This window comes from Alexandromys fortis, unplaced genomic scaffold, assembly GCF_014885135.2.
Source record: "Alexandromys fortis isolate MF-2015 unplaced genomic scaffold, M_Fortis_MF-2015_v1.1 scaffold_90, whole genome shotgun sequence".
NCBI classification, from domain to species: domain Eukaryota; kingdom Metazoa; phylum Chordata; class Mammalia; order Rodentia; family Cricetidae; genus Alexandromys; species Alexandromys fortis.
In genome coordinates, this window is record NW_026067985.1 from 3656905 (window position 1) to 3671235 (window position 14331).

The following is a 14331-nucleotide window of genomic DNA, read 5'->3' on the forward strand; positions in this document are numbered from 1 at the left end:
CATTAAAAACAAAACCTTGGTCTGGGAGTTGGCCATAGCTTAGCACGAGTAAGGCCCTGAGTTCCAGCCCAGAACCAGAAATAAACAAACAATTACGCACAGTACATGCTTGGTCATGAAGTCATATTTTAATCTGTAAAAAATCAAATTCTTCACGTTTACAAAAAGAAAACAGGATAGAGGTATCGTAGAGCACTTCCCCAGCATGTGTGAGGCCTGGGAGCCACCATCACAGGGACATCACAGGGGAGAGGGGAGGAGGGGAGGGGAGGGGAGAAGAGGGAAGCGGAGGGAAGAGGAGGAGAGGGGAAGGGAGGGGAGAGTCGAATAGAATTAGACAGAGCCATTAAGTAACCCCTCATGGGTTGGAGAGATGGCTCAGCAGTTAAGAGCACTGCTTGTTCCTCCAAAGGTCCTGAGTTTAATTCCCAGCAACGATATGGTGGCTGACAGCTATCTGTAATGAGATTTGGTGCCCTTTTCTGGAATACAGTCATACACACAGGCAGAACACTGTATACATAATAAATAAATAAATCTAAAAAGAAAGTAATTGCTCATTAAAAAAATTACAGTCGATGCTGTTTGCTGTTGCTTCCTTATGCCTACAGGGCCATCCTATCTATTCACCTACCCATCCATTTATCTGCTCATCCATCCATCTATGCATCTATCCACCCATTTATCCATCCATCCATCCATCCATCCATCCATCCATCCATCCATCCATCCTCCTACCCACCTATCCATCCACCTATCCATTCATCTATCCACCCACCCATCTATTTCCCTACATTTATGTAATTCCTACCATAGGCAGACATTATACTAGTTGCTGGGAACACAGTAATGAATGAGATGGACATGGCACTGTTATCATGGTGCATATTATTTAGGGTAAGGGACACACATGACTAATCACTGTGATAGCATATACCTAAACATAAACACAGGCTGTTAAGAGGTAGAGGGTTGAATAGTAAAAACTGTCTTGTAGAAGTAATGCTTAGGCTGATATCTGCCAGACTGATAAGGGCTCCACAGTTGGGACGTGGGGTTTGGAAGCTTTGGGGTGAAGGGATAGAGAAGAGAAGAGGCTGAAGGAGCTTGGCATCTCGAGGAAACACACAGGGATCGACTTCAAGTTTATCACTTTGCCTTACCATGGTTGGAATAGAGCCTAGCGCTCCAGAACTGCCTCCAGCAATGACCGTGCATCTCTACAGGGAACACGAGTGTGTTCTCCAGTAGACAGCAGGGCTTATTCTTCCTGAGCCTACTCTACCCCATCGGCCAATTACTTACAAAGTACACAGCTCCGAAGCTCCCATGTCCGATTTCATGCAAATCGATAAAAAGCTCTTCAGGGTCATCTTTGTAGAAGAGGTCAGCAATCTCTGGGTCCTTCAGTACTCCTTTCCGCATGGTGGCCAGCGGGGCAAGCACGCTGCTCTTTGATGGCCCAGTCCTTTTGTTTCTCTCATTGACTGCTATTTTGTTCTTATGAACCTTCAGTCCCTGCAGAAGAATGAGAGTTGCCTTTCAGTTCTTTCTCACATACTTTTTTTTGATGATAATACAAACACAAATTAACATTGAGAACTTATCCGGGCCAACGAGATGGCTCAGCAGGTAAAGGTGCTCGCTCCCAAGGCTGACATGAGTTCCATGGCCAGAACCCACAGGCAGAAAGAGAGAACTGACTCCTGCCAGTCTTCTGCCCCCACATGTACACCGCGGCATATATGCGCCCACCTACCTCAAACAGATAGAATACTATCTAATAAATTCAAAAGTATCTTCATCTTACAACTCAACAGTAAAAGGACAAGAAGCCCAAATTTAAAAATTGGCACAGGACTTTAATAGACTTTTCTTTAAAAAAAAAAAAAAAAGACATAGACTATGTTACAAAACTTGACATCATCATCAGAAACAAAAAATCATTTTGTGCTGACTAAGACATCTATAAAAGCAGACAAGTACTGGGAACTGGGGAAGGCAGGGACAGGGCTCTCTATACTAGCAGGCAGGGATGCAGAACAGCACAGACATCTTGGGAACCAGAATTCATGAAAAAAAAAAAAAAACAACCAACCAGCCAACCAGCCAACCAACCAACCTGTCAACAAACGAGAAACCAATCAGCCAAACAACCAATGAAGCCTAGTACCTGAAGTTAGTGTTTGCCTTAGGAAACCACTCCACTAAACTGGAGTGGTGGCTCAGAGGTTAAGAGTACATGTTGTTCTTGCTGAGGACCTGAATTCAATTCCCAGCACCCATGTCAGGGGGCTGACAACCACCTGTAATTCTAGCTCAAGGGGATCCTACATCCATCTCGCTTTTTCAAGGACACACACAAACATACACAACTAAAAATTAAAAAAAGAGAAGAGAATAATATTGTTAGGTACATACCCAAGAGAAAGGAAAAGATATTCTTACAAAATACTCAGACAAGTTTCAGAGTGGTGTTATTCCTAATCACTAAAAGGTAGAAATAACCCAATGCCCAGTAACTGGCGAATAAATAAATGTAGTATATAATAGAATAAATGAAATGGACTATAATATCCAGTCATAAAAAGGAATAAGGGTCAGGTGTGGTGGAGTACACCTGTAATAAGGAAGTAGAAGCAGGTGAACTGTAAGGTCACTCTCCCTAGTTTTATATAGTGAGTCTGATGGCAGCGTGGGCTTCATGAGACGCTGTCTAAAAAAAAAAAAAAAAAAAAAAAAAAAAAAAAAAAAAACCACAAGAAGGACTATCGTGCTCTCTGCTCCTACGTGAATGGGTCTTGTGAGAGTTATGTTAAGTGAACAAAGCCAGCATAAGAGACCACATACGTATGATATCATCTACATAAGATTCCCAGAAGAGATAAACACATGGAGAGATTACTGGCTACTCAGTGGGTGTGGTCAGGGACAAATCAAGAGGGCAGCCAGCCTATTAGGATGCTGAAAATGTCATAAGTTGACTGAGGGTATGATGGGCAGAGCCAGTTGAATCCAGCTCTGGATGGGACAGGAAGGTCCATGTTCTGGACTAGTATACGCTGTGGAATAATCCCTCTGTATACTGGAAAAATGTGTTATTCTCACTGCTAATAAAAGCTGATTGGTCAACAGCTAGGCAGGTGTTGGGGGTAGAGAGAATGCTGGGAAAAAGAAGGTCAGAGCTAGAGAAGTTGAGAGCCAGGTACAGAAGGAGCAACATGTAAAGTTCATTGATGAGGATTAGCGAGCCTCGGGGCAGCACACAGATGAATAGAAACGGGTCAATGTAAGTTCTAAGAGCTGGCTGGAGACAAGTCTAGCTATTGCCCAAGCATTTATATTAATAAGAAGTCTCTGTGTGGTTATTTGGGAAGTGGTTGGCGGAACAGAAAAGTCTGGCGACAGGCATGTGATGTTTTCTTGCAGCAAGGAGCTCAGGTGACTTGACAGTTCTTTATTAAACCAAGGAGAGAAATTGCTATCAACTAGAGACCGTGGTCATGCCCACTCTGAGAGGCCTCTGGACAACTCGAAGCTTCCGTGAGTAGCAGAATGGCATTTGACTCGTCTGTGTGTTCTCATACCAATAAATGAACACTAGTTCATTCTGTGTCATTTCTATTCTTTTCCTTGATTTTTGAAAAATATTGGGATGTCACTTTTCCTCTCTTGTTTTATTATAAATAACCCCTCCTACACACAAACAACCACTCATTTCTGTTTGAACTAGTTATAGGATAGACTGTTTCATCTTTGAACCCTGGCTAATCAGGCCACACATTTAGTTATTAGCCAATAAATCAATTTTCTTCAAAATATGATAGTTTCAAAATTTAAAAGGTCACTTGTTAAAGAAGTAAAGGTGGCGGTGCCGGCAGACACATTCCCTCTTGTGATGTGACAGGCTGGGCGGCAGTGCACATGGCTGCATGCCTCAGTTTACCTGAATCATTGGTGTATGCAGGTGAGCACCCCAACCTAATCATCGGTATCCATCAGCCGGTCCATTCTTACTGCATCAGTGTTTTCCCAACACTGTATCAGGCAGATGGTCAGCGTCGGAATCCGCGTCATCCTGTGTTTCATGATGGCCTTGGGTCAAGTAAATCAACAGACACCCAAGGACAAAGTGGTTGACTCTTACAAACCAAAGGGGAGTATCTCTCAATATAAGAGTTTAGAAGGCTGAGCTGGTCGAGTTTTTTACTTACAAATCAAAAATCCAAGCCTTCTTAGGGGGAAAGAAATGTAGTTCATTTACTCCAGAGTGCGAGAGTTGGGAGCAGAAAATACGAAGCTGGTGTCAAGCCAAGAAAAACAACAAAAGGCCTATAAAGTCACACTAAGAAATATGGACTTTAAGCCATGCGAAACAGGGTGCCACGTAAGGCTTTGAATAGAAAGAAGGGTCCACCTTGCCAGAACTACACCTTTCGTCTCGGGCCACTGTCCTCATCTTCAGACACTGACAGTCAGGTGTAGCCCCAACACGTCAGTACTGTGGGAAGGCACGGGGAGGCTCACAGTGGGCTTGCCTCCCTTGTTCCTCCTGGAGACCACACCCAGCAGGAAGTGTATGACATCCCCTTGAGAAAACCAGAGAGAACTAGTAACTGAAATTCAGTTGCTGAAGTGGGTTTTGAATTTCTGAATACTTTGACTTCAGTTAGGATTAAACTAAGTTACTAGCAGTCAGTCTTGAGAAGACAAGAGATTATGCTGTTATACTATAGACCAAAAGAAGTTTTTTTAAGAACTAGATATTTAATTGTACAAAAATGAGGCCTTAAAAAACCTCTCAGAATAATGATGAGTGAACATTTAATTAGTAGGCACCACAGCAGAGGCAGCGGCCACACACTAAATCAATAAGCTTGACTCCCCACGATTAATAAGTTCAGACATGGAAAGAAGAGCTTTCTGCTTCTAGCCAAGATGGAGGGACGGGCACTTGATTTATTTATTTTCTGTCACCTGAAACAATCAAAGCATTAGAGGAAACACACATGGGATGGTACTTGAAGACAGGGGCTGCCAGGCCATTGACAAAGATTCCTGACATGTGAGAAGCAGATGCAAGCCACAAGACCTCCAGTGTGCGCCCCGGGATGGTTTCCGGGTGGTACAGGTAGAGATTGAGGGACCCACGGTAGGAAAAGGGAACTGTGAGACCCTGAGGTGACCCTGATGGCTAGTGTTCACAGGGAACAGCGTCAGAGAGGAGCCATACAGACTCCCTGATGGTCTGCAGTATGTGCTGGTAGGAAGAAGCTATGCCAGCCTAGGGCAGAGTCACCTGAAACTCACAGAGGATACAGTACCTGGGACTCACTCTGCAGCACAAGTTAGCCTTGAACTTGAGGTAATGCAAGGACAGTAAACATATAACTGGAGCCCACATGTTTAAAGTCAGAATAAGGAACACTTAAAGTAGAGATGTACAGGATGGAAGAGACTCAAACAACTCGCATTGGGGGAAAGGACGATACAAGGTCTGGGATAAGAATAAGTTGCATGGGATGCAAAATGGAAAAAATATTAGTAAAGCATAAAAGAAAGATGAATAAAATAAAAAAGGAAAGATGAATGGAAGGAAACATAGCCAAGTGTCACTCAGCCGGGGACACCTTCATATTCATGAAGCCTTGTGTGTGTATATATATGTCCAGCTGGCACCCTGAAGGAGAGGAAGATATGTTAAGATGATAAAAAAAAAGAGCTGAAGAGTCAGCTCCGTGGTTAAGAGCACTGACTGCTCTTCCAGAGGATCTGGGTTTGATCCCCAGCATCCACATGGCTGCTCACCACTGTCTGCAACTCCAGTTTCAGGGGATCTGATGCCCTCTTCTGGACTCTGTAGGTGCCAGGCAGGCATATGCTACATAGACTCACAGACAGGCAAAACACTCATATGCATGAAATGAACAGGTAAGTTAAAAGATAAGATAATAAACAAAATCAGTAAGTCTTTCTTTGGAGAAATAATGTTGGGAATATTTACAAATCTGGAGAGAATTAGAAACTCTGGGACCTGAAGATGTCTATGAAGAGTCAGGGACAAAACACACTAAGGCGTATTACAGGAAAACCATGCAAACTTGTGGTAAGGGCTAGAGGAGCGATTTGGGTTAAGAGCACTGGTTGTACTTCCAGGGGAGCAGGGCTCAATTTCTAACATTTATGTGGTAGCTTACAACCACCTGTAACTCCAGTTCTGGAGCATCCAAAGTCTCTCTTGGCCTCCATGGGAACCCTGGGCAGTGGGAACTCAGACAGTACACAGATATAATATAAATACAGGTAAAAAACCCACACATATGGAAATAAAAATTGAAAACAAATTGTGATAAAGTCGTAAAAATAGTGTGATGGCGCATCTCAATTGCCAAACTGATGCGCTCCAAAATCGCCTAGAAGATGGAATTACCTTGACTATTAACTGAAGTGGGAAGGAAGGCCCGCCCACTGTGGGCGGCGCCATTCCCTGTGCTGGGAACCTGGGCTGGATAAAAGGGTGGAAGTGAGTTAAACATCAGTATCCATCCCTCTCTGGTTCTTGACTGTGGAGACTGTGACCAGTTGCCACACATTCCTGTGATGTCCCTGCCACGACACAGGCCTGTGTGAAGGGAACTACTGGGTGAGGTGTGTGAGCTTCTCCATTATGCAAATCTCTTTAACGCACAGTCAATCCTTTCAACTAAAATTACAATGCTAAGTGAGGAGTGGCGCATAAAAAAGGTGACAGCTCCAAGATTGGAGTTGGAGAGAGAAACTGGAGTGTGTTGTTATAAAGATACTACAGACAATCTCCAGCAGGCGAGGAAAGCCTGCCAACCTGCACTGCCGCCTCGTGACATCTGTTGTGACCGGAACTGTGGTCCTGACTCTACCATGAGGAGGGACCATCTGAGCCTAGGATCCACTGGCACCCGAAGAGCTCATCACTGGGGCTGGAGCAATGGCTCAGCGGTTAAGAGCACTGGCTGCTCTTGTAGACGACCTGAGTTCAATTCCCAGCACCCACATGGCAGCTCACAACTGTCTATAACTCCAGTTCCAGGGCATCTAACCCTCACACCAATAAACATAAAGTAATAAAAATAATATAATTTTTTTAAAAAAAAGAACTGATTACTTGATACACAACCCAACTACACCAATTGGAGGAAAAGATGGGTAGACTGAACAACATAAAGAGCAACATGTCACCACCAAAAACCAGTGGCTCTACAGCAGCAAGACTTGAACACCCCAACACAGATGAAGCAGAAGAAGATGACCTAAAAAATAACTTTAGGAGAATTTTGGAGGCGGTTAAAGAGGAAATGAAAAATTCCTTCAAAGTTGAGGAAAAAACAAACAAAAAATTGGAAGAAATCAACAAATTCCTTAAAGAAAACCAAGAAAAAGCAATCAAACATATTAAAGAGATGACTCAAGACTTGAAAACTGAAATAGAGACAATAAAGGAAACACAAACCAAGCAAATTCTGGAAATGGAAATTATGGGTAATGGGCTGGAGAGATGGCTCAGTGGTTAAGAGCACTAATTGCTCTTCCAGAGGACCCGGGTTCAGTTCCCAGCACCCACATAGCAGCTCACAACTGTCTGAAGATCCAGTTCCAGGGGATCTGACACCTTCATACCAATGCACATAAAATAAAGTTAAATAAACCATAAAAATATTTTTTAAAAAAAGGAAGGAAATTATGGGTAAATGATCAGGAACTACAACTGCAAGCCTAAAACAGCAGAATACATGAGATGGAAGAATGAATCTCAAGTGTTGAAGATATGATAGAGGAAATAGATTCATTGGTCAAAAAAATGCTAAATCTAACAAAAGCTTAACACAAAATATCCAGGAAATATAAGACACCATGAAAAGACCAAAACCTAAGAATAATAGGGATAGAAGAAGTTCAACTCAAAAGCACAGAAAATATATTTAACAAATGCATAGAAGAAAACTTTCCCAATCTAAAGAAGGATATGTCTATGAAGATAGAAGAAGCTTACAGAACAAACACCAAACGGACTGAACTAAAAAAAGTGCTCTGGTCACATAATAACCAAAACACTAAACATACAGAATAAAGAAAGAATATTAAGAGCTGCAAAGGAAAACATATAACATATAAAAAGTAAGTAACATATGAAGGCAGACCTATCAGAATTACACCTGACCTCTCAATGGAAACAATGAAAGCCAGGAGGTCCTGGTCAAGCATTATGCACACATTAAGAGACCATGGATGCCAGCCCAGACTACTATACCCAGCAAAACTTTCAATCACTATAGAGGGAGAAAACAGAACCAGATTTAACCAATACCTAACCACAAACCCAGCCCTACACAAAGTGCTAGAAGGAAAACTACAACCTAAGGAAGTCAGCTACACCCACAAAAACAGACAATAGATAATCTCACAGCAGCAAACCCCAAAGAAGGGAAAAGCACAAATAATGACATTGCCTACAATAAAAACTAAAATGACATGACTTAGCAGTCACTAGTCATTAATATCCCTTAATATAAATGGACTTAACTCACCTAAGAAAAGGCACAGGCTAACAGATTGGATATGAAAACAGAATCCATCCTTCTTCTGCATACAAGAAACACACACCTCAACATTGAAGACAGACATCACCTCAGAGTAAAGGGTTGGGGAAAATTTTTCCAATCAAATTGACCTAAGAAACAAGCTGGGGTAGCTACCCTAATATCTAACAAAATAGACTTCAAACTAAAATCAATCAAAAGAGACAGAGAAGGACATTTCATATTAGTCACAGGGAAAAAAATCCATCAAGAGGAAATCTCAATACTGAACACCTATGCCCAAAATACAAGGGCATCCTCATATGTAAAAGAAACACTACCAAAGCTTAAATCACAATTAAACACCACATACTAATAATGGGAGACTTCAACACCCCACTTTCACCACTGGACAGGTATGCCAGACAAAACTTAACAAAGAAATAGGGGAACTAACATATCCAAACTTAAAGGACACAATGAAAGCAGTGTTAAGAGGAAAGTTCATAGGACTAAATGCCTACATGAAGAAAGTAGAGAAATCTCATACACGCGACTTGACAACACACCTGAAAGCTCTAAAACAAAAAGGAGCAGACTCAGACTCACCCAGGAGGACTAAACAGAAGGAAACAATCAAATTGAGAGCTGAATTCACAAAATAGAATCAAAGAAAACCATATAAAGAATCAATGAGACAAAAAGTTAGTTCTTCAAAAAAAATCAACAAAATATACAAACCTTTATTCAGAATAGCCAAAAGGCAGAAAGAGAACATCCAAATTTTAAAAAAAAAAATCAGAAATGAAAAGGGGGACATAACAACAGACACTGAGGAAATCCAGAGAATCATTAGTTCACACTTCAAAAACCTGCACTCCATAAAATTGGAAAACTTAAAGGAAATGGACAACTTTCTGAATAAATATCACTTACCAAAATTAAATAAAGACCAGAAAAGCAAATTAAATAGACCTTTAACCACTAAGGAAATAGAAGCAGTCATCAAATGTCTTCCACGCCCCCCCCCAAAAGCCCAGGATCAGATGGTTTCATTGCAGAATTCTACAAGATTTTCAAAGAAGAACTAATACCAATACTCCTCAAATTGTTCCACGCAATTGAAACAGAAGGAACATTGCCAAATTCTTTTTATGAGGCTACAGTTACCCTGATACCCAAACCACACCATGATACCACTAAGAGAATTACAGACCAGTCTCACTCATGAACATCGATGCAAAAATGCTCAATAAAATACTGGCTAACCAAATCTAAGAACACATCCAAAAAGAAAAAAAGAAAAGAAAGATCATCCACCATGAGCAAGTAGGCTTCATCCCAGAGATGTGGGGGTGGTTCAACATGTGAAAATCTGCCAATGTAATCTACCATATAAAAAACTGAAAGAAACAAACCACATGATCATCTCATTAGATGCTGAAAAAGCCTTTGACAAAATTCAACATCCCTTCGTGATAAAAGTCTTTTATACAAGGAACATACCTAAACATAAAAAAGGCAAAATACAGGAAGTCAACAGCCAAGATCAAACTAAATGGAGAGAAACTCAAAGCTATCTCACTAAAATCAGGAACAAGACAAGGCTGTCCACTCTCTCCATATCTATTCAATATAGTGCTTGAGGTCCTAGCTAGAGCAATAAGACAACAAAAGGAGATCAAGAGGATACAAATCGGAAAAGAAGTCAAACTCTCACTATTTGCAGATGATATAATAATATACATAGGTGACCCCAAAAATTCTACCAGGGAGCTCCTACAACTCATAAACACCTTTAGTAATACAAGATTAAATCAAAAAAATCAGTAGCCCTCCTTGACACAGATGAAAAACAGGCTGAGAAAGAAATTAGAGAAACACTACCCTTCACAATAGCCACAAATAACATAAAATATCTTGGGGGTAATTCTAACCAAACAAGTGAAAGACCTGTATGACAAGAACTTCTAAACTTTGAAAAAAGAAATTGAAAAAGACACCAAAAAATGGAAAAATCTTCCATGTTCTTAGGTAGGCAGAATTAACACAGTAAAAATGGCAGCCTTACCAAAAGCAATCTACAGATTCAATGCAATGCCCATCAAAATCCCAGCAAAATTCCTCACAGACCTCAAAAGAACAATTCATCTTCATACAGAAAACACACACACACAAAAAACCCCAGGATAGCCAAAACAATTGTGTACAACAAAAGAGCTTCTGGTGGCATCACAATCCTGAACTTCAAACTCTACTACAGAGCTACAACACTGAAAACAGCCTGGTACTGGCATAAGAACAGACAGGAGGACCAATGGAACCAAATCAAAGAACCAGATATCAATTCACACACCTACAAACACCTGATTTTTAACACAGAAGCTAAAAATATAAAATGGAAAAAAGAAAGCATATTCAATGAATGGTACTGGCATAACTGGATATCAACATGCAGAAGAATGAAAATAGATTCATATCTATCGCCATGCACAAAACTCAAGTCCAAATGGATCAAGGACCTCAACATAAAATCAACCACACTGAACCTCAGAGAAAGTGGGAAGTACACTTGAACACACTGGCACAGGAGACCACTTCCTCAATACAACCCCAGTAGTGCAGACACTGAGAGAAACAATTAATAAATGGGACCTCCTGAAACTGAGAAACTTCTGTAAAGCAAACACATGGTCAATAAGAAAACGACAGCCTACAGAATGGGAAAAGATCTTCACCAACCCCACATAGGACAGAGGACTGATCTCCAAAATATACAAAGAACTCAAGAAACTTGACATCAAAAGAATAAATAATTCAATAAAAAAGGGGTACAGACCTAAACTGAGAACTCTCAACAGAGGAATCTAAAGTGGCTGAAAGACACTTAAGGAAATGCTCAACATCCTTAGCCATCAGAGAAATGCAAATCAGAACAACTCTGAGATTCCATCTTACACCTGTCAGAATGCCCAAGATTAAAAAAAAAAACAACACTGATGACAGCTTATGCTGGTAGGAGTGAAAATTTGTACAGCTGCTTTGTAAATCAGTGTGGCGATTTCTCAGAAAATTAGGAAGCAATCAAACTCAGGACTCAGGAGAACTGCTGTTGGGTACATACCCAAAAGACACTCAATCAAACCACAAGGGCATGTGCTCAACTATGTTCACAGCAGCATTATTTGAAATAGCCAGAACTTGGAAACAACCTAGATGCTCCTCAACCAAAGAATGGATAAAGAAAATGTGGCAGATTTACACAATGGAGTACTACACAGCGGTAAAAATAATGACATCTTGAAATTTGCAGGCAAATGGATGGAGCTAGACAAAACCATATTGAGTGAGGTAACCCAGATCCAGAAAGACAAATATAATATATATTCACTCATAAGTAGCTTTTAGACATAAAGCAAAGAAAAACCAATGTACTATTTAAAATCCCAGAGGAACTAGACAACAAAGAGGACCCTGAGAGAGACATACATGGATCTACATAGGAAGGTGAAAGAAACAAGATCTCTTAAGTCAATTGGGAGCATGCAGGTTACAGAAGAGGTGGTGGTGGGGGGAGCAGAGTGGAGAAAAATGTAAAGCTCAATAAAAAGAATAAAAAAAAATTTAGAAAAAATAGAGATAATCCACTGGGCTGAGGGGAGAGAAACTGGAGTATGTGGTCCCAGAGCCATTGCACTGGCTGAGGGGGTGTGCCAACACTCCCCCCCCCCATTTCTGCACAGACCATGTGTATACACATCATATATGCCTACAGATGTACTCAAATTAGCAAGACACAAATAAGCTGACCGTCAGGGGACAGAGGACATACACCTGCTGTAAAGAGAGACGAGTTTGCTGGTACCATGAGTAGATTTCAGTGCAGGGCACTGAAGGGCACATGATGCTGATCATGCTAAGGACATGAATCCAGTAGAGAATATGGATCCCAGTGTTTATGTCCCTCAGAATAGGACATTAAAATATGTGGTTAAAAACTGACTTGAGCCAGGCCGGGGTGGCGCACGCCTTTAATTTCCGCACTCAGGAGGCAGAAACAGGCGGATCTCTCTGAGTTCGAGGTCAGCCTGGTCTACAGAGAGAGTTCTAGGATAGACTCCAAAGCTACACAAGAAATCCTGTCTTGAAAAACCAAAAAACCAAACCAAAACCCAAACAAACAAACAAATAACAACAAAAATACCTAACTTGATGAGGGTTAGGATGCACTGCTCACGTGTGTGAAACTGTCAGAGAACAGGTCAAGGCATTCTATTAAAATACTTTCAAAAAGACAATTAAGGATTGGAGAGAAGACTCAGCAGTGAAGAGCCCTGGCTGCTCTTCCAGAGGACCTAGAATTCCCAGCAAACACATGATAGCTCATGCCAATTTGTAACTCCAGTTCCAGGGGATCTGATGCCCTCTCCTGGCCTCTGTGGGCACTAGGCATGCACATGGTGTGCAGGTATACATGCGGACAAAACACCCATGCATAAAATAAAATAAAAATAAATAAATCTTGAAGAAATAATCTGTGGGTTGAAGAGCAAATGAAGAGAGAAATAAGAACCCATTTTGACTGGATTGAAAAACGCAAGCACATGGGAGTGGGGAAGTGGGGGGGGGGATGTATAGCCTGCAACCTTAGTGCTTGAGGGTCTGAAAGGGGATCATTGTGAGTTTAACAACAGCCTGGGCTACAGAGTGAGACTCTGTCTCAAAAATAAAAACAATTGAGTAAATGTAAAAAGAAAAGCAGAGGCAGGCACATTGTATCCAAACCACATCATGATGCTAACTTTCCAGGGCAATGCAAAGCACTGGACACAGGGCAAGTTTTAAATCAGTGACCTCAATTGACTTGCACTGTGTATTAACAATCAAAACAAGCCAGGTGGTGGTGGTGCACACCTTTAATCCCAGCACTCGGGAGGCAGAGACAGGTGGATCTTGGTGAGTTCAAGGCCAGCCTGGTCTACAGAGTGAGCTCTAGGACAGGGCTCCTAAGAAACCCAGTTTCGAAAAACCAAAAACCCTACCAACCCAACCGAGAAGAGTCACCTGAAACTAAAGTGAGCAGAGGGAATAATGAAGATTAAGAGGAAATTATTGAAATGAAAAATGCAATGAGGCCAGGCGGTGGTGGTGCACGCCTTTAATCCCAGCACACGGGAGGCAGAGGCAGGCGGATCTCTGTGAGTTCGAGGCCAGCCTGGTCTACAAGAGCTAGTTCCAGGACAGGAACCAAAAGCTACGGAGAAACCCTGTCTCGAAAAATAAAAAAAAAAAAAATGCAATGAAAGCGAAGCTGACTCTTCTAGGAAAAGAATTAGTAATCTCATATCGAATTTATTTGTTAATAAAAAAGAGACAGGTGAAACAACTGACTAATGAGAAAAGAGAGAGGAGACATTGGTATTGTTTCACAGGTACCGGGGGAGTTAGGAACTTTTCTGAACACTGTTGTATAAACAAATTCAAGGACTTGGAAGAAATGGTCAGATACTTCAGAAGACACAAATCATCATAGTTGGCTCAAGAAAAAAAAATTATCTGACCATTATATTAAAACACTTGAAACCTGAGCTGGTGAGAGGCTCAGCATAAGCCTGTGGCTTGAGTTCAGTCCCTGGAGGCTACATGGTGCAAGGAGAGAACCAACTCGTGGAGCTGACCTCTGACCTCCACACAGGCACTGTGGCATGCTGGGCAGAAATATACACAGAATAAATAAGCATAACAATTTATTTTAAACTGAAATATAAGATTTTCCTGC

General features: G+C 41.3%; 1 protein-coding gene across 1 annotated transcript in view; it reads right to left on the bottom strand.

Annotated features, from left to right (window-relative positions):
- Taok3 (TAO kinase 3) overlaps positions 1 to 14331 on the bottom strand; it is a 176904-nt gene that overhangs the window by 83699 nt on the left and 78874 nt on the right. The window contains exon 4 of the mRNA XM_050158923.1: positions 1306 to 1518. Within this exon, the coding sequence (XP_050014880.1) occupies positions 1306 to 1425 (120 nt within the window). The 5' untranslated portion in view covers positions 1426 to 1518. The remainder of the gene's footprint in view (positions 1 to 1305; positions 1519 to 14331) is intronic.